This window comes from Chamaea fasciata, unplaced genomic scaffold (genome assembly GCF_029207755.1).
Source record: "Chamaea fasciata isolate MVZ Bird 193981 ecotype frontalis unplaced genomic scaffold, bChaFas1.0.hap1 SCAF_1, whole genome shotgun sequence".
In the NCBI taxonomy this organism is placed as follows: domain Eukaryota; kingdom Metazoa; phylum Chordata; class Aves; order Passeriformes; family Sylviidae; genus Chamaea; species Chamaea fasciata.
Window position 1 is genome coordinate 129641828 of NW_027094086.1, and position 24816 is coordinate 129666643.

The 24816-nt window shown below is 39.9% G+C and overlaps 1 protein-coding gene across 1 annotated transcript in view; it reads left to right on the plus strand.

Annotated features, from left to right (window-relative positions):
- CALCR (calcitonin receptor) overlaps window positions 1-24816 on the plus strand; it is a 69176-nt gene that overhangs the window by 37502 nt on the left and 6858 nt on the right. The window contains exons 8-12 of the mRNA XM_066197498.1: window positions 6630-6779; window positions 11790-11850; window positions 11953-12019; window positions 14413-14631; window positions 23066-23107. Coding sequence (XP_066053595.1) covers window positions 6630-6779; window positions 11790-11850; window positions 11953-12019; window positions 14413-14631; window positions 23066-23107 — 539 coding nt within the window. The remainder of the gene's footprint in view (window positions 1-6629; window positions 6780-11789; window positions 11851-11952; window positions 12020-14412; window positions 14632-23065; window positions 23108-24816) is intronic.

Below are 24816 nucleotides of genomic sequence, written 5' to 3' on the forward strand. Positions count from 1 at the left end.
TGTCTTACATTTGGACACCTGCTTTGTAAACACATACAGGTGACTGAGTCCCCCCATGCTAAAGACAGACAAAGTTATATTCAGGGTACTAACTATCTGGCTTATTTTAGACATATCCTTTAGTATAATTTTTACTATAATCTCCATCATCCCTATAATTATCTTTTGTTTACAGGAGAGACAGATTGGGTGTCTATATTTAGTATCACAAATCCTAGTTTATCATTAGAAAACTCTTGGAGCATCTAACTGAATCGTGCGTGGATGTATCTGTTATATAACATATATATATGTTATCAAATCTATATGTGTACCTAGTCCCCAGGAAATGCTTTTGCAGGTCTAGATTTTGCACCTCAAACATAAGGTAGGTTCACTTGGCTGTTAGATATACTCCATGTAAAGTTAAACTACTCTGGCTCAGGGCTCAATGCCCAAAACTCAGCTATTCCTGAGTACAGATTTGAGTAACCTCTGTCCTGTCCTGTCCTGTCCTGTCCTCTGGTACATGGTGGCTCTTGCTCTGGTGTCATGGTAGAGGACAGGTGCCTGGAATAGCTGGAGTTCTAAACCCTTTTTATCAGGGACTGCCTTCCTCCACTGGGAGAAGGTGGCAGCAGATCCTGTCCAAATGAGCAGCAAGTTGCACTATCTTGTGCTATTTTTTTACACAGCCCTGTCCTTGTTTTCTCTCCCTCTTTGCTGGCCTCTCTGCACTCCTCCATCAGTCAGGCTCATATATGTAATGGCTCCCTGAAAAAGTACCACTCCCTGGCAACCAGAAACAAAGTTGATAAAACCCCTTGGGACTGCTGAGGCTGTTTTGCTTTACCTCACACCCTGTGTCACACTTGCCACAGTGCATCCTGCAGGTGAGGAGCCAGTGGTCACTGCATGCTGAGACAGTACCAGATGCACTGTGAGAACCCCTCTGGCCCTGCAGAGCTCAAAGTTTCAGTCCAGGGAGAACTATTGCTACAGCAGCCAGGACTCAGGTATGTGCAGATGTAGCCTTATTAATTCCTGTCCAGAATGTGTAAATCTGGGCTGGCTGCTTTGCTATAGCATCGACATGGACACATGTGCTGTTAAGAATATTCCTTGTTGTTTAATTTCATATTTTGCTGTCTTGTAACACAAAACCTAGGAGCCCTCTGAGCAACTGTGTACATTTCATTCTGTAAGTGGTTTAAAAGTATATTAAAACATTAATCTTCTTCCAAACCCCAGTATGCCAAGTTTCTGACTGGAACACAGTTTAATGGATGACTCATTGCAGATACATTGTATAATGGTGTGATGTTCTGATAGCCAGTGATTTACAGCTACAATACTTAGCACAGCCTTGCTTTGGAAAGTCCTTTTATTGCTTATTTGTGTAACATATGGATACTTGGAATTTAAGAATATTTTCATGAAATAGTGTTCTAATAGTCAGGAAAAAACCCACCATTTTTTAAGGTAGAGCAGTAATCAAACTTGAAGCTACTCCTTTAAAATGCTATGTTTAGAATTTTTGAGCATATATTTTATTGCCTTCAAACTGAATTTGAATAAATCATATCTGGCCTCCATGGCAAGCTGTAATCTCTTTGAGGAGGGTCCTTTGCTGCCATGCACTGGGGAGGTTTCCCAGAGGTGAAGAGGAACTAGAATAGTAGGTCAAATATGTTTATTTCCCTTCAAACAAAGAATTGTACAGATGTAGTGATGGCTCATATAATTGGCTTGGTTTAAAATCCATAACCTTGGCTGACCTGTACTCAGCAATTTATTTGAAATGTCAGTGGGGGGCATTTCAATGGATAGTGAGCACTGGAGAAGAGATATATCATTACACACACTGAGGGGCTTTCCCACACTTGTTTTCCATAGGGCAGGCTCTCTGGAGGTGACAAGGACTGATGTAAAATGCAGACCTCCCAACCTGAGTTCCTTTACCCGGGAAAGCAGTGCAGGAATGGGCACACTGTACAACTTTACTGTGCCAAAACACAGTCGAGCCTTTTGCTCCTACTGAATTACTAGGACAAGCTCCTCAAACAATTAGCAGGTTCTTTTCATATCAAATTTTGTTATTATCACTGAAAGTGTAGTTCTGGGCTTTATGTAGTTCAAGAGTTTTATCTTGACTTGCCCCGATGAGTAGTGATGGTAATTAATGGTGCAGTTTTCTGTCCATAAACTATTAACCAACAACCAAGGAGAGCCTTAACAGAGAAATGACAAGCACACGTTATCAGAGGCTGTTGGATTAGTGGAGGAGAGCACTATGCCAATTACATGATTGTGCAATTGCAAGGTCCTGCCTAGGCAGATGGACCTTTGGGACTCCCTTGGCAGGACTGGAACATTAAGAGTGTTTATAATACGCCAATATACCCTGCAAAATATCACAGACGCCTTTTCTATCTCTTTCTTGTAAAAGGAGAGTAAATTGTTTTATTTCTCCTCTGGGAAATGTTCCAGAATCCTTTTGAAGTGCTTTTGTTGCATGCTGCATCTGTGGTGTTTACAAGAGTTCCATAACTCTCTGCAAGATTTGTGAGTGAGAAGAATATGACTGATTGTATTCTTATTGATCACTTCTGCCCCTGAGTAATTAGACAACAATCTAAAGTCATTGCAGATTGATTTTATGAGGAAGGAGAATTAGAAATAGTGGACCTTTTTTCTTGGATGCTGTCACGCAGATCTGGAAGGAACTTTTCTTGGTTTATGCGCCCATCAATGCAATGCAAACATGTGGCCAGAGGCAGCCTCCTTACGCACAGATTGAGTTTCTTTCCACATTGCATTCTGCCAAAAGAGGTTCATTCTTGGACGTTCTTGCAGAAGCACAAAAGGAGCTGCTGTTTTAGGTGGTTACCTGACTTTGAGGGCTGGTAATTTTCCCTGAGAATTTTTTTTAATTCCCCCTGCTATAGTCATCAACAGGAGAGTGCAGGACAGTGCAAGACAGTGCAGGACGGTGCTGTCTGTTTCCAGGCTGTCAAAAACTGGAGCATTTGTTCAGGAGACAGGCACACCAACCTGAGCAACTGTCATGGGGCCACGCTAGGAAGGATCTGCTATTTTCTCTCAGCCTGTGCTGTTCATGAATTAAAATCCACTAGCTTCAGTCACCTGCACACCTGCAGACTGAAAAGCTCATGACTTTTAACTCCTCTTCAGAGTGTGAAGGTGTTGCAATAATCCATTCCTGGATTTCACTGTGCTGCATATTGTACAAGACACAACAAGGACAGAGCCGCTGCCTCAAAGAACTTACAACAAAACTTTTGTCTTCATCAGAAAATAAGCTCCCTACACATGGTTTTTTATCTCAAAGTCAACAGTCATAAAATCCTAGAATCACGGAATGGTTTGGTTGGAAGGGACCTTAAAGACCATCTCACTCCAACAGCCCTGCTGTGGGCAGTGACACTTTCCCTCAGACCAGGTTACTCAGAGCCCCACCCAAAGTGGTCTTGAAAACTTCGAGGTATATGGAGTCTACAACACTCTGGGCAACTTGTTCCAGTGCCTCAACAACCTTACAGTAAAAATATCTGTCTTTATAAGTTATAGATATCAGTCTTTATAGATTATAGCAAAGATTCATAAATTATAGTAAAGGAAACAATCAGTTATCAAGCATTGAACAGGTGGAATATTTCCTTCTGCATCATCTTGCAGTTTTATTTTACTTGTTTCTGTAAGAATAAACAATATATAAAACCTACTATTGTTGCAATCTTCTCAATTAAAATTATTATACACCAAGGTGTTGGTTGCATTTGTCAAGTTTTATTTTTACCAATCCAATTCTTATCAGTAAAAGGTCCTCTTTTACTGAAAAATCTCTTTTACTTGCTCTGACCAAAGAAAAACAGTTTCTTTATTGCAGGAAAATATTTCCATTGCATCCCTCAGCCACAGCTGAAACACGCTGCATTTCTTACCTCATCCAAAGCAGATTGATTCTTTTCCCCTTTGAATAATATGAATTTGACATCTTATCTCAATGCACTGTTGTGCTTAAACTCCTTATAATAATTTTTTCAGATAAATTCTTGAATTAATGTTATGTGTTTGAAAGTACAATCATAGCAATCCTTTATGCTTTGCCAAGGGTTTACTTACTTCTCTAACTTATTACATCAGAAGTGACTACGTTCCTCAAGAGTCGTGTTGTCTGCATGTCCATTGCTCTAAAGGACAAGTAAAAGATTTCATTTTTGAAGCCACAAGTCATCGTTCAAATGGAGGGTACACAAAAGAAAGAAATGTTGGGAAATGAAGCAAATGGAGCTTTGCTCTGCAGCTGCCAGGGAATGTTTTTTCTGTGTGTGCATTTGTTTGAGCTCCAGATACAAGTGCCAGCAAAGACTGACTTCGTTCTAGAGGAAGGTACATTCCGTCAGTCTGTGCTCAGAAGGCTGGTGAGTAGTGCACACAGATGGCAAAAAGAATCAAGAATCCTCCATAGTGACCTTCCCTTCAGTAGGACAGTATGAAACAGGGAAAGAATTAAGTAAAAATGACAGATTTGAGAAGTACCATGGATTTTATTGCAGGACTCACCATATGTGCTCAGGTCCCCTTTGCCTGCCAAGCTGAAGGCAAAGTTGTTCCGAGAGCCCAGGTGGCTGGGTGGAGCGCTGGGACAATTTGGCCCTGGCAAGAACAGGACCAGCCTGTGTGCAACATGCAGGCACCCTGAGTCACTACCAATAAAGCCATCAGGAAAATGATGTCTTGAGCCCTCAGGTGACCCCCCTGACCTGCAGCTCCTCCTTGGAGACCTCCACAAGGGGACACAGTGCTGGCCCAGACACAGAAAAGTGCTGTGATGGCTCAGGAAGTTTGCTCACATTTTAAAGGCCTGGGTGGCTGGCTGATGCCAGGGAAGGTGCCACCTGAATCTGTGGGCAGACTGAGGGAAGTGCCTGTCAAGTAAGGTAGCCCTTGTAGGGATGAGTGATCAATAAGGGGAGAACAGAGAAAAGTAAGCCACCAGCTAGGAGTCTGCATTGAGTGTGGACTAGGAAACAAGGCAATAAACATATTGACCCAGACCTGTGGAAAACAGTCCAGGAACTGTTAATATAAGATGTAAGAGCCTTAATGAACACTTTTGCCCACAGAAAAAGGAGAAAATACATCTTCCCTTATCATTTGTTTTGGTGGTAGTGGTAGTGGTAGTTGGTTGGGTTCAGTATATAACCCTTTTTGGACACGCTTTTAAGAATTGTTCAACAGTCCATTCTGTCCTGCATGGTAAAAAGAAAACATGAATTACCAGGAAATAAAAATCAGTTCTTCACACTAATCTTGTCAGAATCCTATATCCTAACCTATCAATAAACCTATATTTTCATGGACACCAACCTGCACTGCAAATATTGAAACAGAACTAAATACACGTTTGGGCAACTGGGAATGTTCTTCAGCAACAGTAGGTTGTGGAAAAGATTTTCTGATCCAGAGGGTCAGTCCAGACAAATGCAAAACAAGCAGTCTGCTGCATCTGCTGAACTGTAATAGTGTCTCTTGAAAGAGACAAGTAAATCCTAATGACATCTTGTACAGCTCAGGTAGTCAGCTTGGAAAACAATTGCAGAAGTTAAGGGAAAGAAGTATTCTTCTGTGGCCACAGATGGTGACTGTTCCTTTGCTATGACTGCTATGACCTCAGATTTCCAGGTAGCCTGTGGTGCTCCCCAGAAGCAGTGGGTCTCTGTGAGCACAGCAATGCCTGCTCACTCCTCCTGGCCCTCCTGCGTTGTGGTGACAATGAAGTCCAGGTGGAGGTCCTCACTGCCCTCCCTAAGAAAAGAAAATGGATATGAAGAAGAGGAGCAGCATTGTCTCTCATCAGTTGGCACTCTAATAGTGGACAAAACATCGTTCCCTCCATCATCTGCCCATTGCTTCCCAGAAATTTGTAGCCACAATCCGTGGTCAAGGTCTACGTCTGCAACCTCCACTGAATCATGCATGAGAACCACTTCACCAGCTCTATTTAGCGCCACATGTCAATTTTTTATTTCATCAAAACAGAGCAAAGCTGTCACCTCACAAAGCAACAAAGGCTCCCTGGTACCCTACAAAAAGAATCTTTGCTGCCACCAAAACTTGCACTTGCATGAAATTCCAAAGGAATTCATTCAGAGCTGGGGGCTGTTTAAAACATAAATGACTCTGGCTTAGAAGAGAGACCTAAATAAAAACTTAGAGAAGTTTGATCAAAAGGAAGTCACCCAAACTGTAGCTCGATGTTACTGTCTTTTTCACAGCCCTCCTTTGACCTCTAGAACAAGTTGTTTGTTTCAGTTCTAAAAACCCATCAAATTACTGAGTTTTGAAAGAATTTTTTTATTTTGCGGTATTTTTTGGAGCGTTTTTATCATAATCCTACTTCGTGAGGGCTTTAATTTAGTTTAATTAATTTAATTTAATTCTTTTAGTTCATCTCATTTAAAATCCCTCTCACTGACTGGTGCTGAAAAAAAAACCCCAAAAAACAGAAAGAGCTGGGATTTTTTTCACCTTTCTTATAGCCTAGCAGCAACGTTTGTCTTTGCCTACTTAAATGCAGAATGCTGGTCAAGTGTATGACTTTCTCTCATTTATCTAACAGGTAGGCTGCAAAGTGCTGCAATTCTTTCATCAGTACATGCTGGGCTGCAACTACTTCTGGATGCTCTGCGAGGGCATTTATCTCCACACGCTGATCGTGGTGGCAGTGTTTGCCGAAGAGCAGCGTTTGCACTGGTATTACCTCTTGGGCTGGGGTATGTATGCTACCATTTGTGGAAAGATGGTCAGTATGTCCAGATTTTTGAATTCTTCTACCACTTATGTACCACTTATGATCTAGTTTATATCATTACATCATAGCTTCAGACTGAGTTCTTGGAGCCTAAATTTGAGTGAATATAATTACATGGGCTTAGAAGCTTACAAAAAGCAGCACAAAAAACTACTTTTTATTTTCTGCATCTTGGGTTTGCAGAAGGAAATGCCTAAGCTCTGTTAAGAAAAGCTATGGGAGAAAATATATTTTTAATCAAGCATATGTCTTTTCGGGAAAAAAAAAAAAAAGTTGTTTATTTTTGTCCCATATATCCAAAAATGTGAATGTGTGACTGTACCTATAAAGTATAATTTTCCTGGAATCAAGAGGAAAGATCATTATCTGTGCCTTACAAGGTGAAGCAAACACAGCATACAAAAAGAGGAACAGGAATTTCTCTGGAAGTGAATCCTGTATCAGATATATTTTGGCACATGTTGTTTTAAAGGAAAAAAATAGATTTTACTTACTAAGTAGATAATGGGTTTGCTGTCAGGACTGGTTTTGTCCGACAGCATGTGGTCACATGCATATTCCCCAAAGAACCATGACTAGGTCTGGTTCTTCATCTCCAAATATGCAATCTCTTCTCTTTTCACTAAGGGACCCCTAGCCTTTTTAATGGGTAGCAGCAGATATTTTTCCTTTGGACTATCTGGCCCAATAAAAGACCATATAAATATAATCAGTAAATTACAATGAAGTATCTTCTACATTTAAATCTCTATTTTAAATCCAGTCCACATCAGTGTTGACAGAAAAATCAATATCAAGAGCTTTTTTCCAATTTGGCAACCATGAATCTGTGGCCTCATTCCAATTTCTCGTAAGGCAGTTCCCCTGTTTTGAATCCACTGGTGCAGCAAAGCAGCAAATGATGGATCTTTATCCACTGTCCCACTGTACACAGGGATGTTCCTGCAATCCCTGTCTGAAGAAGATACAATTTATTCTGTATTTGCCATCCTCTTTGGTGAAGTTGTACTTTTTCAAGATTATTTCGTTTACAGCAGGAAAATTGAAAAATAGTCCTATTGCTTAAACCAATAAGGTTAAGAATTTTTAGATTAGATTAATGGATAATTAGATAACTAGGTAATTAAATCAGAGGAAAATGGCCCAGTTTATATATTTCTGAAGAAATTTAAAAACACTGTCTTCAAACACAAGTTAGACATCCAATATTTGATCCCACATGGCCTGTAATGGCATAGTTATCCCCTATTTGGATTTTCCTTTTAAAGTCTGGTAATTTACTTTTCTCTTATACAAAGCTTAGTGCTCTCTGGATACCTACTTTCGATACCAAGAAAATTCACATGATTTTCTAGTTCATATAGTTAATAGTGCCAGATAGCAGTCTCCAGGCATGTAATAATTTGTCTTTGGTGTTTCTTGTTTATTGAGTTTTTGTTAATGAGAACACCAGCATGGACTCTTTTCTTATGAGAATGGCATATTTTCTAAGACAAGAGGCACTTGTAATGCTTTTGGAATTAAAAGTATGTGAAACATTATCAGCTCTTAAATAAAGGCAACCTTCCTGAAGAACCCTAAATCAAGTAAGAATCTCTGGACTTTGCCAATCCAAATAGCTGAGTCCTCCTGGAGCAAGCTGCTGTGCTATCACAAAAATCTCAGAGCTCAGAATATTTGAATAGAAAAAGTCTCACAGGGGTGTGAAACAGCAACCCAATGTGATGAGCCATTTTAAACATTTGCTTCTAGACAAAGCTTTTTCATGTCTTGCAGAACAAGGCTTCCCAAAATAGTATCACTCCATATCCAATTATGCAAGAGGGATATGGTCATAGACTTTTTTTTTTTTCCTGCTGGTGATATTCAATTTAGGCAGTGCAATTTAATGTACCTGTGACATCCAGCCTGCAAGGAAAGCTAACGAGCCAGCTATAGTAGTGCTGAGAATGACACCAGGAGCATGGTGGGGAATTCAGTGAAGTTACCTGATAAGACACACCTCAATAATTGCAGAGTTGCCCCAAAAATGAAGAGGATAGTGGCTGTGGTAATAGGTAGCTGATATCTTGAGAAGAAAAAAGTTATTAAAAATGGACATAACTCTTGACAATGCATCTGCAGCCTTTTTTATGAAACTAAATTAATACTTCCCCCCCCACCCAAAAAAAAAAAAAAAGAAAAAAAAAAGAAAAAAAGAGTAGTGGTTAGCACCTCCTAACTAAAGTAGAAATGCTATTAATAGCAAAATGATCTGATTACAACTAACTGCTGACCTCTTAAGTTTGCATGAATCATTATGATTCCACTGATTCCGGAAGCAGTAGTAACACAATCTAACTTTAAACATACATCTATGTTAATCAGTGGACAGAGATACATTTCTCCAAAGGGCAATACAGGCGAACCAGAGCAGGCTGTGCCCTGAATTACAATTCAAGAAATCAAGGCAAATGTCCAAGATGAAGTTACTCATTATTCATTGTTATGCAAGAAGATCTGCCCTACTTCATTTGGAAAAACCACTAATGACATTTGTAAAAACTTTATAAAAAAATTAAAATCTGAGCAAATATAAAACCATCTACAAAATGTTTGAGGTGATTGAATGGAATCTGACATGGGCAGATGTATTTCAAGGCTGATGCCATCAGTTGACCCCTTCTCTGGGAACTGCTGCTGGGGATGTCATTTCTTATTCATGATTGTTTCACTGGATCAGGAAATCACCATTAGGCAGGTCAAGAAAACAGTATCAACTGTGCGCAACAGAACAGTTCACTCTGGCTGCTTCAGACCGCTTCACCCACATAGAAGTGGAAAGGGAATAATTTATTTGGACAGTGCTGAAACTGAGTGCCTTCGAAGCTGTACTGGGAATACTGACCGTTTTGCCACTTTATGCTGTAATGGACCTGGCATGACCTAAAGGGATATGTCACATCTGTCCCTGGGATGGCTGGGGACCTTCTCTACATTATTCACTGCTCACCATGTGTAGATGGGACTCTGTAGTGATACATGTAACCACGACCCCACAGTCTTTGATGCTCCACTTCTCCTTAACTCTCTGCTTTTTGGCCCTTTACAAGACCAACATTTAGCCCTGGAAGAGCCCATCCAGCCTGCAGCTGGAAATCTGAGCTTTAGAGAGTCATGACCTTCTTAGCCTGTAACTAGCCAATGAAGACTTTCTACTGCATTCTTGAGATTTACTTTTGAGTTTGTTGAGCCAAATATCTAATTTCTAATGCATTTAGCAGATGAAAAAAAAGCTCTCTTTACATCATGTTGCGTGTTCTACTTGCAATACTGTAGGACGCAGTTTTCAGCTGAAGAAGTTTTGTTATTATAGAAAGGCCCCTTAAAAATTGCATTTCAATCTGTCAACAAAACTGGCCCAGACTTGCTCCATTTCCCAATCAAAACTGTTTTCTCAAGCTGTCAATCCCTGAGGTCATAAACTCCTTTCTTTTTATTCTGAGATTTTTTTTTTTCTGTGCATCATAACCCAAAAAGCCAATTCTGCAGCCAGAGGCCAAGGCATAATTTTCTAAAAAACATATAAAGGAGAAGGCAATCCAGTTTGTTCTCTCACAGCTGCATTGTCCTCCCAAAGTAAATTGCAATGAGAACGCGCTTTTTTTCCTTTTTTTTTTTCTTTTTTTTTTTTTTTTTTTTTTTTTTTTTTGGTAGAGTAAATAGCTATTGCTTAAAGATACCTGTAAACATAAGAGTGTCCTGTTTATGTATCTTTGGACCTTATTCTCACTCCCGACAATATGGCTATGGATCCTCCATCTCTTCTAAACATTTTTATGAAACCACTAACATGTGAAAAAAACAAGAGCTGTGCTCTTTCAATCCTTCTGTGATTAATCATGGAATCGATAGGATATTTTCACACATTTTCATTTATAATTATAGAATAGCCAAAGCTCAGTAGAAAGGTCTGTGTTTCATAGACACCAGGCAGCAGTAGCACCAAAGGTGTGCACCAAGCTCTGGGCACAGGACAGACAAGGCAGCAGATCCTGTCCAGCTGTGTGTATGTGCAAGGCGGTACAAACTGAGGTCAGCACTGTGGTGCAGGCTCCCCAGTTCCAGGTTTCTAGCCTTTCAGAGAGGGATATGACATTTAAGCACGCTGAAGGGAAAGGAAAAGGAGTGGACCACACTGTTACTGTCAGTGTCAGGCTGGAAAGAAAAACTTGAACTTTCTGCTTTGTTAAGAATGACATGTTGCTAAGCCCAGTGCAAATTTGCTCCCATCAGCTCCTCGTCAAAGCCTCCTCTGAGGTGTCACAAATAAGTCAGGATATGTGGATTGATGGTATTCACAGCTCTTCTCCCTGTTGAAATAAAGCTGCCTGGAGTGGGCTTGGCTGCAAAGACGCTGAGAACCTACAGAAGATATCACAAATTCCCATCCCCCAAAAACCTCCTGGCTCTAAACACTTTCTCATGCCACTGGCTCTAAAAGAGAAAGTCTGCTCTCTGTTTCTTATTGCTCCATAATCTGGCATGCAAGTCAATGTGCCTCTCTCTTGCTCAACAGTTATTTACATGATTTTAGCAAATGTCCCTGGTTTCCTAAGGGAAGACTCCTCTGAGAACAGAATGATCCCTCTGAGAACAGAAAGATCCCTACATCCTTCCCACACTGCCTGCTCACACCCTTCCCTGCAAAAGCCACAGCAGTGCAGGGGGCCCTAGCAGCAGCTTTAAGACACCCCAGGAGAGCATGATCTGTGAGTTTTGCTTCTCCTTTTGGCTTGCCTTGAATTTTAATCCCTTTTGCATCTCACCATTGAGATGTTGCCAGAATCTGGGTGTGATGGAATAAGTTCCTTCATGAATGATGTGATTTCACATCCATATGTTTTGTGAAGAAGAGACTTATTAATGTATGACACACATGAAATTCAAGCTAACAAATACCAAGACTGATCTATAACTTTAATCATTTCAGGGTTCCCTTTAGTGCCAGCATCCATTCATGCAGTTGCAAGAGCCAGATACTTCAATGACAAGTGAGTAGCATGTCTGTTTTTGAAGGAATTTAGCATTATTTAACTGTGCTGCAAATTTTATTCAAGTTAATAACAAATGTTAATGCTGTATTTCTCCTCCAGCTGCTGGATGAGTGTTGACACACACTTGCTTTATATTGTTCATGGACCTGTAATGGCAGCTTTATTGGTAAGAATATTGTTTGCTATCAACAATATATCAGTATGATTATTTTAGAAATACTGCTAACCTGAACAAAATAGAAACTTCTGTACTATAAGTATTTTGGTCAAAACTCAGAAGTAACTAGAGGTTTTCTCTACTCAGTGTTACAAAGGACAGGCTTAAAACACCTTTTTCCAGTGGGGCTTGAGATGAATACACTGCATTTATGTGACAACAATCATTTAACTGTGCCTTAGCTGGGCTGAGCTGGTTGCTCACCATGGGTTTTCCTGGTCACTGAGCTGGTGTGGTCCAAAGGTAGGGAGCTAAAAGAGTTCCAGGGAAAGAACTGGACTGGGCTGTCTGAGTCGCAGGACAAGATTCAAAGTGCAGCTTGGCAATGTGCATACATACAACATCTGGTATGCCAGTCATGTAGTCGGGCATGGTAACCCTGACCTTCCTGACAGGTGCAGAAAGGGTTTTATTCAACCCAAGCCCCAAGCTTATCTCCTTGTGTCGCCCAAGATGCACTTTTATCTTTTTATCTGCCTTTTACTTGCAAACACCTGCATGGACATTTCTGCAATGATTGCCTCAAACAATAGCACAATGAGTACTGGGAACCTCTTTGAATTAGCAACTTTTCATATAATAGCTGAAAAAATAAAAAATCTTCCTACCCTTTCTGGAGAAGCAGTCTTAACATAAGCTATGTGAAATAGCCCATCTTTCCCTGCCTTATAGGAAGACTGTTCATCCCAAAGAATCGCATTTATTGTGGGTTTATTGGTTCAATCTTGACAGTATCTGCTATTGCAATGCCAATTACCATCTGAGAGAGGCCATTTATCCTTTATTTTTGTCACCATGATCCCAGTCTGTTCCTCTTGGCCACAAAGAAAAAAGAAGCAACTATTATGAAAAAAGGGCAATCTTTAGCTGTTTTCAAAATAAGACATTATTCTTACAATTTCTGTATTGTGCTTTTGTCATTTCCAATCTTATTTTTTCTTATGAAGATGTCAATGTCTACAGTATGTCCTGCTTGATCTGCTACAAAAAAATCCCATAGTGGCAGATTGATTCAGAAGAGTTGAGGGATTTTAACTTTGTAAATTCTTTCTTTGACTTTTCACAGTTACTTTCAGAAAACCTAAAAGTGAAGGTTAAGCAGGGTGAGCGAAGTCAAAATAGGATGGAGAATAAGGTTTAGATTTAATGTTGAATGGGACTTCAGAAGTAATTTATTATCCCTCTTTTCTAGTACAGTACAAATGTGAAACAGATGAAAGGTCCCTCGGTGTAGTTTAGAAGTGATGAAATGTTTTACCAGAGATTGCTAATTCACTGTTCTGAAAAAAATCAACTGAAATTTCTGGTATATAGATGTGATTTGAGCTCTGAAGTATCTATGGAAATTATACAACTTACACACTAATTTCAAAAAATTAACAGGGAAAAGAAAGTCTATTAAAGTTCCAAAGTGTCAGTGCCTGATTTTACTGCGGCAGAGCGGAAAAGAGTGATCTGGGTACACTGGAGACCAAGGGGGTATGTGATGCCAGGGATGTATGTCCACAGGCTCACCACTGAGCTCATTATCTGCCCTCGTTCTTCCTGCAGGCTCTCAGCACATTCCACAGGGAGCTCTCTGTGAAGCCAGAGTCGAGGGCAGGTTATTCTATGCTGAGATCAGATTTCCAGAATTAACTGAGTAGAGGAGATGCTGAACTACTTGATAGCACTGATCATAAGGTTCAGGGGCAAACTTTTCTGGTGTCTGGCGTTTCTGCCTTGAGACAGCAACTGTTCCCTGTTCCCTGTGGGTAGAATACCACAGGGTCCCTGCAGTCTGGTGGAGGCAAAGGGTGGCCTAGGTTTTCCTCAAGAACAGCCTTACACCCCTGCTCACAGACAAGCCTGAAGCATTAGTCCATGGAGCATATTCCTCAGGGAAATTGTGTGCTCCCATAGGTCCCATGTGCTCAGGGACATGCTGGAGTTTGTCTCACCTGGCAAGATAGCTCGGCAACTGTCAGACTCGGGACAGAGACATGGTTATTTCTAGGAGACAATTTGTCCCGTTTAAACTTCAGATATAAAAATACTATTTAGTGTTCCCCGGAAACCCTGAATTTGCCTACATCAATGTCAAAACATCCAGTGCATCCTAGAACTGACCCCTACCTGCCTGGAGCACACATTCAGGCTCCAAAGCATGTAGAGCTGCTTAACAGATCTTTCCTGAAAATATTCAAGGTACTTTCCAAGACCTGACTGCCAAGGAGCTGCCCATCATGAGATACAATAAAGCTAGAAAACTACACTTTATTGCCATTTAAGTGCTTTGTATTTTTATTTTGAGTATCTGTTTAATTTCAATGCTTTCACCTACAGTAGCTTTGTTTTTCCAGGTCAATTTTTTCTTTTTGCTTAACATTGTCCGAGTTTTGGTGACAAAGCTGAGAGATACCCACCGTGCTGAGTCCAACATGTATATGAAAGCTGTCAGAGCCACTTTAATCCTGGTGCCCTTACTAGGAATTCAGTTTGTTATTATTCCCTGGAGACCAGAAAACCGACTTGCTGGAGAAATATATGATTACATCATGCATATACTAATGCATTACCAGGTACGTAGCACCTTCATTGTAGTTGAATTGTTTGATGTTTAGCTAATTTACTCAAAGATGCTGTTACCGGGGTTTTGCCCTGAAGCTGAAAATAACTGGGTTTTCAGGTTTTTTCCAACCATTTCACAGTATTGGACTATCTGTATTTACCCAAGCAGCACCACTTCGTAAAGAACAGAGACAAGATAGGGGAAACAATGTAATAAGTCACCAAAATTATCAATTTAAACTATTTCTAAACCATGGTGAGAAAACTGAGTTCACAGAGGGCTTTTATGTTCCAGCACAACTTCTGCTCAAGTGCTCAAATTGACTGAAACTAGTGCTGTGACCTTAATATTAAAATAAGCAGTGTTTCCAAACTGTTGTTCGGAGGGAATGCCGACACACAAAAAAAAAGAAAGAGACAACTAAGCTTCATTTGGGATTTAGAATTCCATTGTTAGGCAGTTTAAATTATCAGACTGACATTTTGATTTCAAAAATGCTTTGAAAATACAACATTGTTCAGTAAGTCTAGTTTATTTTCTTTTGGAAGCAAAACAAGCCAAGCCAAGATGAATGCTGGGTTATCTGGTTGACTGATTGGAATATATCCAGTCCTATGTTGACTAGTAAAGGCAGTTTTTCAATGCATTTGTGAGTAGTGGTCAACATGAGTGAGTAGGGTGACCTACTTCTTGCTTCCATTCATATGGAAGGTAAGTGAAGAAATTATTTTAATGCTTTAATGAGAAAACAGCTTAAAAAATCAATAGTGCTTTTTCCTTAAATGATATGATAAATAATGCATCCTGTCATATTATATATACTGCTTATCATCCTTATTCCTTCAAAACTGTGGGTGTTCCTGCTGCTGCCTGGATAGAATAACTGAAGTTATAGGTCTGCTTTTGAAGGGTATGACATCTTATATTACAGTTCTGCTTAAAAGGAATGACAGCCTTGTTACTTCTATTGTTGCCTGTATTGTTACTTTTTCATTTACAAGAGCTATAAAGAAATATCTCCAAATTAGTCTTTTGGTGACAAATTATTTGATTACAATTCTAACAAGCTAGGATAAGACAGAGTGTTACAATAATCACTTTACTCTTAAAATATCCTTTAAATCCTGTGCAGTTGTTGGAGAATTGCAAAACCAAATATAATTGTCTTAATTTAAAATTCTAATTGTCATCATTATGCAATAGAAAGTCACCAAACTGAGGTTAAAATGGAGGCTGCATTGATGAAGGGGGTTGGGTGAGGGAGGGATCCAAGGCAGGAAAGTTTCATCCCTGATGGTTTCCTTCTGCTCACACAGAGCTCTTGACACCTCTGCAGTCCAATCTCATTGTTCTTCCTGCTGGAATTCGGCCTTTTAGAGGAGCTGTGCAGTTGTCCTGCTGACTGCAGCTGACTGCAGTCCTCCCTTTTCCACTTAGACTGGATTTTTAATTGTAACCTAAAATAAACATTCTTAATCCTTTCCCTAACATTTCTTGTATGCATGTTTAAGATCGATTGCCAGCTGTTTAATCACTCCTCTGGTGTTCATTTTCTTCTAGGGCTGGTTCTGTAATTAGCAGATAGTGTATTAGTTTGTGTAATGACTGTGTTTCCCTGCTAGCTATTTTGCTCCCATGACCCACAGCACAGGCAGCCTATGCAGACACCAGCAAGAATCTGGAGTTTTGCAGCTCATGGCATGTCAGTCGAATACAAGCAGGCATGCTGGGAAATATTACCAATCTTTGTTTGATGCAAAATGTTATACATTCTTCATTTCTGCACTGGTTAAATGAGAAAAGGTTATGCCTTTTCAGGAACGGAAAGAGAGACAGGTTTTCACAGTACATGACTTTCTTTTGGTGAATGTGAAGAATTGATGTGTTAGTTATATAATTCGTGTACACAGAAATGGTGCAAACAAGCACTGCAGTCTATTGTAAAACTCAGAGGATTGAAGATAAGAAAGAATTTGTTCACCAAAAAAATGTAATGCTATTTCTTTCAGAAAATGGTTTTTTCCAGTTAGAAAACAGCACAGCAGTATTTTATTTTATTTTATTTTATTTTATTTTATTTTATTTTATTTTATTTTATTTTATTTTATTTTATTTTATTTATCACCAAGGTAGGTTTCCTCTGCTGAAGTCACTTCTGAATAATAGCAGAAGTCTGGTTTTGATCTGTCCCACTTGTTTTGTGATGGCATCATCAATGCTCACCATTTTAAGCAGAAGTGGTTGTTCAAATATGGCTCTATGAACAATTCACAAACACTGAATGTCTACTGCATGTGTCTTTCACGTAATAGACCTGATTCTTTTTAAGAGATCCAAAGAACAGACACATAAATGATAAAAAAAAGTAAGGCTGGCTTTTGTGCTGCAAATGGGAATGCATATACTTTTCCAGACCAGCTAGCCAACTTCCCATTAATCCTCTAAATGTAGAGGTTCATATCTCTTCTCATCATCACCAATATCAGCTCTTTAGTCTCCAGAATGCTGAAATGAAAAGTACACCAGGCAAGAGAAAGTCATTTCACCCATTATATTGTGGTATAACCCCAGCTGGCGACCCAGCCCATCGGAGCCCCTCACTCGCTCCCTGCACTGGCATGGAGGACAGAACTGGAAGGCTAAAAGTGAAAACAGGGAAAACTCAAGGGTTGAGATAAAGAGAGTTTAGTAGACAAAGCAAAAGCCACATATGCAAGCAAAGCAAAATACAAAATTCATTCTCACCTTCTCATGGCCAGGCAGTTGCTCAGCAGTCCTCAGCGATGTAGGGCTCCATCACATGCAGAAAATTACCTGGAACAAAAAACCCCAGCACTCTAGACATCCCCCTTTTTCTTCTTCTCCCACTTTATATGCTGATCATGATGCTATATGATCTGGAATATTCCTTGGATCAGCTGGATTCAGCTGTCCTGACTCTGTCCCCTCTCAACTCCTTGTGCACTCGCAACCCACTCAAGTTGGTGAGAGATGAAAAGCAACAAAGGCCTTGAGTTTTAGAGGCCCTGATCAGCCATAGCTAAAACATCCCTGCATTATCAACACTGTATCCAGCCCACATCCACGGCAGGGCCCCATACTAGCTACTATGAAGAAAATTAACTCTACCCTACACAAAATCAGCGCACTTTAATTGGAATGACATGCATGGGTTGGAATGCTGTAGATGCATTGATGAACACACATAGCTATCTTATTTCACAGAGCTCCTAAATTAGGCACCACAAAGCAAACATTTGCACTCCACGAGAGCCAGTGAGTTTCAGATCTACCTTAAAGGACCTGATTTTCAAAACTTGGTAGGTGATGCTGAAAGCACATGAAAGATGCAAAAGTTCCTCAGGTTGTAAAGCACTAGGGTACTGGATATGCCAGCTCCTTGCACACCCCTGGCATGAAAACACATCTGTCAAAAGCCTGAAAACCCCATCACGCTTCCCAGTGAAAACAAAATGGTACGGCTGGGCAAAGGGTATGCCTCTAGTGCAGGAGTGGAGCAGAAACATCCTTTAGTCCTTCACGTAGCTGCATTCAGGTCTCCATTCCAAGACAGGGCAAGAGAGGTGTTGCTTGTGCCTGATGACCTGGCAGAGCCTCCTGCACCTCTACTGGTGCTGGGGCTGGAGCTGATGCTTCCTTCACCCTTGGAACCACTGAAAATCTTTTGAGAAGCCCCCAGGTTGTAAAGAGATTGGAGTGCTGTGCTTCCATCAGAGGTTCTGCTACCGAGGATCACTACCCCAGCTTCTGATTTCTGACATTTGTCCATAACAAACGCCTCACAAGAAAATGGAAGAGTAGAAAATTAGCTACATAATGCATCAGTTAGTCCCACATATTGATACAGTCCTTCCAGAGCTCTCAAACCAACCCAGGGATGAACAAGTCACAGCTTTAAAGCTCCCTACACCAACTGTCCCTTCCTGTCTCCAGCACCTTCAAGCAAGGTTTTTAGAGGCCATCAGGTTGCATAAAATGGCACTGTCACTGGGCCAAGGAGGAGAGAGCCATAGAGGTCTGTGAGGGAGGGGTGGAGGAACAGCTCCTGAATCAACAGCAATACACAAGCAGCTAAAGCTACTCTTCTCAATACCTTGGTGTCTGAGGCTCTAAATGTGTCTACCTCTAACGAGAAATTAAAATGCTATTCAGCATAAGGACCTTGGTTTTTATTAGAAAATTAAAAGGGTTTTTTCTGCTGAACAGGGAATAATCACTGTCTTTTTCTCCACAAGTGAGATCCCTTTTGTGCCACTCAGCAGCTTCCAAGCAGCACCCTCAGGACGGCAGCACCCACCCTGACAGGCAGGAAGATGCAGCTCAGAGGTGCCTGTTCTGGCACAAGGATATTTTGAATCTTTTAGGCCTAGGTTTAGACTGCATGTGTATCCACACTGCCTCCAAGTTTTAATTTCAGCTTTCTATGCAGCCTTATCTAGAATGAAATTAGCCAATTTAAAAGTAGTCTGTTAAAAATAGTGAGAATTTTTGATGCATTTTAGAAGGTATTCATTCCATCTGTTTCTCAGTTTAAAAGGAAATAAATATCCTCTGTAATGCCAAACCAGGCAGAAATATTTTCTCCTTCTGTTCAAACTTAAGGTTATAGGACTGCTTTTGACAGGATAAATTTTTTCTTTATTTTCTGGTTTTTTGGTTTTGGGGTTTTTTTTCTCTTTGAATTTAAAGAGTCGTTTAAAAACTTCTTAATATTTTGACCCAATTAAGGTTAGGGAAAATATTTTTTTGTAGGCTGGATATAATAAAGTGGCATTTTTATGTGAAAATTTCATGCAAAAAATGACAGTAATGAAACCCCCATAGAGACCAGGAGAAGAAGCAAAGCAGGAGCTTTAGCTGATGGGATGTCTCTATCATTTTACAGCAGGTGGGCTGCTGTCTTCAGCCCTCCTCATGACAATCTCCCCACCACAGTGGCAACAGAAAGTGCACAGACATGTTCTGTGCTTTGCTTACTTTTTTCATGTAACATAAATTAACAATTCATGATCCAGTTATTTACCTCAGAGGTGCTGTGTGAGTGTGCCGTGAATGAAGGTGATGAGAAATGCACTGCTGTTTTTCTCAAAACTTTTTAAAATGAGAGAGGTAAAATGGGATGCACTTCTATGAACAACCTCAGCCATGCTTTTCTTTTTTTTTTTTTTCTGTCCATTCAGCTCCACAAGTGAGAAGTGAATGGACATGGAAGAAAATCTGCAGAGAGAATCAAAAACTGATTTTTATATTATGACCGCCTGTACATTATCTTCTACCATCAATAATGAATATATAACCCCACTAAAATCTTAACAGCATCACAGTGTATAGTTGGTTAGGGCAGAAACTAGGGCCCTGGACATGGTCAGGAACAGCGGGAATAAGTATATCTATATATGCTTTCTTGGTTTAATGGACACATAAGCTAAATAAAAAAAATAAAAGGAGGTATGAGAAACCTACATAAATTTATTTCTTTTTAACCCGAGCAAATGACTCAAACTTCTCTTCAAGACACTCATGTCTTCTAGGAGAGTGAGATAAAAATTAAATACCTGTCAAGCAAAGAATTTACTTAGACCAGTATAGTCACTTAAACACTGGAAAAAACTCACTACAGTGTTAATAAGGTATGTGAAGGTCTGAGAGCTGCTGTCTCTAGACAATCCCTATGGCATGATTCAGCTGAAAGCCACATTCATTTGTTCTTCACATAGTTTCTGAAATAAAGACTTTCAGAAGAAGTCATTAAAAGCCCTCATCTTAAAATAAATATATTCTTCATTTCCTCTTTCAACACCACAGCCAACGTTATCTTGCTGGGAGCAGACAATACATCACAGGTTAGTTTAACAACTCCACACAGTGGCAGAGAGATATAATTGACTTAGACATCTCCTCCTCAGCAAGAATTGTACCCTGAGTAAAAACCAGAGGTAGTGAGAATTTGGAACATAAATGTCAAAGAGATATGAGAAATAACCCACGGGCCTTAAAGTAAATAATTAACCTACATGTAGTCTGTCACATGTTTAATAGATCCACTGTAGAATTATGGTCATCCCAAGCCCTCCTGGGGCTGGTGTCTGCTACCGATATCTCTGGACCTTTACAGCTGAAGATAACAATAGCCCTCTGCACTATGGGCAAAACTTTATGTATAAAAAGAAGAAATGGAAAAACAAATAGAAATAGAAATAGAAATAGAAATAGAAATAGAAATAGAAATAGAAATAATAGAAAGATAGATGGCAGAGTTCAAAGGGCCATGGCAGGTGGAAGAAGAGCATTGGGATATACATGGAACAGACTAGAAAAAATAATTTCTTCAGTCAGAACATGTACTACATGCATGGTCTCAAAATAACAAGAAGTCAGGTGTGCTTTCAGCTCACTATAAACTAGAAGAGAAACTGAAAGGGATATGAGGCATCACTCCACCTTCCTCTTTAGCTTTTCTGTCAAGTTGACTGGAGAAAACATTAGTTAAGGCAACTACACTCCAGAATAGTAGAAAAGTGGAGCAGTTGCAGGATGTAACAGAAGAATTCCAAAACCATAGAGAAACTAAAATGGAAAATGGCTTCACTTCAATAGTTCAGGTTCAATTTCTGTCCTTAGGTGAACTGAGGTTCCTACATTCCACCTAAACACTCTCACTGGAGAACAAAGTTGAAAAAATGTCTCTGCTTCTTTCTCTTCCCCTGCTGTCTTCTGATTTTCCATGCCTCATGTAGACTGTCCACTGAGCATCCCTGCTCCCAGAGGAGATCCAGATCCATCTGGTTTGCCATTATGTCTGACTGCTGTTAGTGAAACCACATTTGGCACAACAGCAGACCCTTCTGCACGGGTGCGCAGTGCAGTTCAAGAGCAGAGGTTTTGCCCACCTGTGCCCATTCCTGCAGTGTGCACAGCACAAACAGCATTGGTACAGGCTGCGAGGAGCTGTCCCATTTTCTACACTTTCAAAAAGTTTGATTTAGGAGTGTCTGGTCTGGCTGAAGCCTTGCTTTAGAGTTGTAAGGTTTTGCTGGAACTTCTGGAGCTTCTCACCCCAAAACTTATGGACAAGATATTGCATATTGCTTACTGCATGCTGGGATTTGAGTTTTTTGAGAATACTCACTGCTTTGCCGAGATATAAAAAGAAACTTTTTTTCTCACTATGTCTCCCTTCATCCTCCTCCTACATGCTGCTTCATGGTGATATTTGAATTTATGTCAAATTATAAATTCTGCATCAGAGAAAATCTATTAGAGAAAAATAATTGTCAATATTTAAGTGGCCGGCACTTGTCCAAACCAGCCTGTGTATCTCTATATAAGCCTTTTGTTTAAAAGTTATTGCTTATCCTGTTTGTAGTACAAAATATACATCTGAGAGTCCAAGACATTTTGCAAAGCATTATCTACAATTCAGCTGGTAATCATTTAAATGAAGGTTTTATAGAAAAGGTACAGCTGTAAAGCTCTTCAAAGCAGCCCTTGGGAACATAATCTGCATTGCAGTTTTCCCCTCAATTTCACAAACTGCCATACATTTAGTTTATAATAACCACTTTAAGTAATTTAAAATGAAGGCATTTGGCTCCCAGTGATGCTATGTAATGCTATTTTAATAAAAGTGAGTGCAGTTAGGACATGGACCAGTGTAACTACATAATCCTGAATGGCAGGCTCTCTGTGCAAGAATTTTCTCTCTTATTAATTTCACACTTTCCCATCTCATATTCCTGCCTTGGCCCTGTTTAAACTTATAGCAGTGGTGTAATGCTATCTGTACAACTATGGTGATGATGACATTAACTGACAACCAAGCTGTGACGTGCAGTGTCTTTTTTTCTGCCTCCCTACCTTCTAACTCATGAGCTGTGGTGGGTTTTTCCTTTTTCTGGCCACTTACACCTCTTCCTTCTCATATTATCTCCATCCATTGTGATGCCCAACGCAGCAGTTCACTTACCCTGACATAAAGTTCAGTTTAAAGCCTTCCTGGGACAGGTGGATTCTCTGTGTCTGACACTTTTGACTGGATATCTACACTCTGATGAATGAGTGGCAACAAATAGGACAAAATTCCTCTACCATCCCTTCTGCAAAATCAGTAGCAGTGTGGTTCTCCTCTGCACTCAAATATATACCTACCTTTTATTTCCCTTCTCTACATCTCTTGTATATAAATAACTTCATAGCCATAACAGATAATCTATAAAATCTAGTAATATAGGAGGGGAAATGATAAAAAAATATGAAAAGACAAAATATCCATTTAATAACATACCTGTGAAAGATAGGGAGTGTCTGTGATGCAGAGGAAGTGGATTAATGTTTTTATCTTGTATCCATCAAGTCTAAATTTCCAAAATATGATGAAGTCTATATATTCTGGTCCCTAAATTCTTTTCTTTTCCTTCTCTTAGGGCTTACTTGTGGCTACCATATTCTGCTTCTTCAATGGTGAGGTAAGTACATGATATTAAGAAAATGAGCAGAACTTGTAAAATAGTCATCCTGGTGTTCATTAATGCAGATGTGAAGCATGTCACACTACAGACTTTGAAACCACACCAAGTTGCTTTTATTCTCGGCACACAAGCAATGGACGTGCATTTCTGACTGCTCTGTGCAGAGTGTGACTGGAATATCTCTGAGCAGATTAATCAGGTGTGTTATCATTACATGGCACCTAATGAGGTACAGCAAGACATTCTTGCCCTGCTATCTGCAAGTTTGAGATGGAGGTCTAAGTAAAGGAGAAAAATGTTTTACTCCCCTTCCTGACCCAGAACAGCAGGAAGGACAACAATACTCGATAAGAAGCAGAGAAGACATTCAGAGATCTGTCTGAGGAATGCATTGGGAAGCTCAGGCCAGAGCCATGGCAAATCCATCCCTGATAGCACTGTCAGAGGTGGAGGAGTGCAATTGCACTCCTTTGAGGATTAGCACTGGCCTTTTCACAGTCAACCTTTCTTGTGTAGCAATTGAGAATTAAAAACCCTTGAGGCAAAGGTCTCTCCCATTCTCTTACAGCTGGATCATATATATGTATATACCCCTCCAGTGGGTTTTAGATCCATTTTGCAATATTTTTTTTTAATTTTTCCCACAAAAAGTAGCAGGTTAAAATATGTCAAAAACCATTTAAATTCCTGCAGCAAGCCATTTGCTAAAAATGATTGGCTGTAAAAAGCTTTTTCAACACATCAAGAGCATTCAACTGTAGTGAAATAGAATGCCATATATCTTAGCAAAACTAGGAAGTCCGTTTTCAATCCAGAGCAGATGAATTAGATACAGAACAAACTTTGTGATGCTAATGCTCAGTAAGTCAACCTAGAGAGATATTTGTGCTCCTGTTTATCCCTGTATATTATTAGAAACCAGCAAATTCCATGTAATGATGTGACCACATTGATGTTTAGATAGAGACTGGAAGCAAGTTATCTTATTGATAAGGTGTTACTGGCTGATTTGAAAACATTCAGGATAGCAGAGAGTATGAAATTCTGCTACCACTTGTCAACATCTCTGTGCATTTGCCTCTGGCTGACTCCCTGTGTAAATGTTCAGAGAAACTGAAGAATAAAAAGCATGAGAGGCCTCACCTGCAGTTCTGCAGCATGGCTCCTCAGGAGGCATGCAAGAGATTGGCAAAATGTGAGCAGCTAATCACATAAGAACCTAACATGAAATGAGAGCTGTAAAGATCATGCTACAGAAGTTCACAGTTTCATGCATCCAACTAAACAAAGCTGAAGACATGTACAACCCTTTTCCTAACACATTTCTGTCCCCAGTATCTTCAGGCTACTATCACCTTTCTCCTTCTGCCTTACTGTCATCACTCTGACACAGCTGAATATCCATGCCCTGGAAACAAAGAAAAAATTCTGAAACTCCTTAATATGGAGGACCAACTATGAAGAAAGTAGAGACCTGTCAGGCATTTTTTGAAGCATCCTCTGCCTATAAGAGTGACTGCATCACTGTGTACAAGCAGTACTGCAGTGTCTCCTCACTGGTCTCCAAACAATGTGTTACCCCAAAATCCTGGTCTTGAACATCGAACACTGAACACTGAACAATCAACATTCACTCTCCCCAGTGTCACCTCCATTTATTTTCAGATTAGATTTTTCAAAACAAATTCCCTCAATGTTTTATAGCT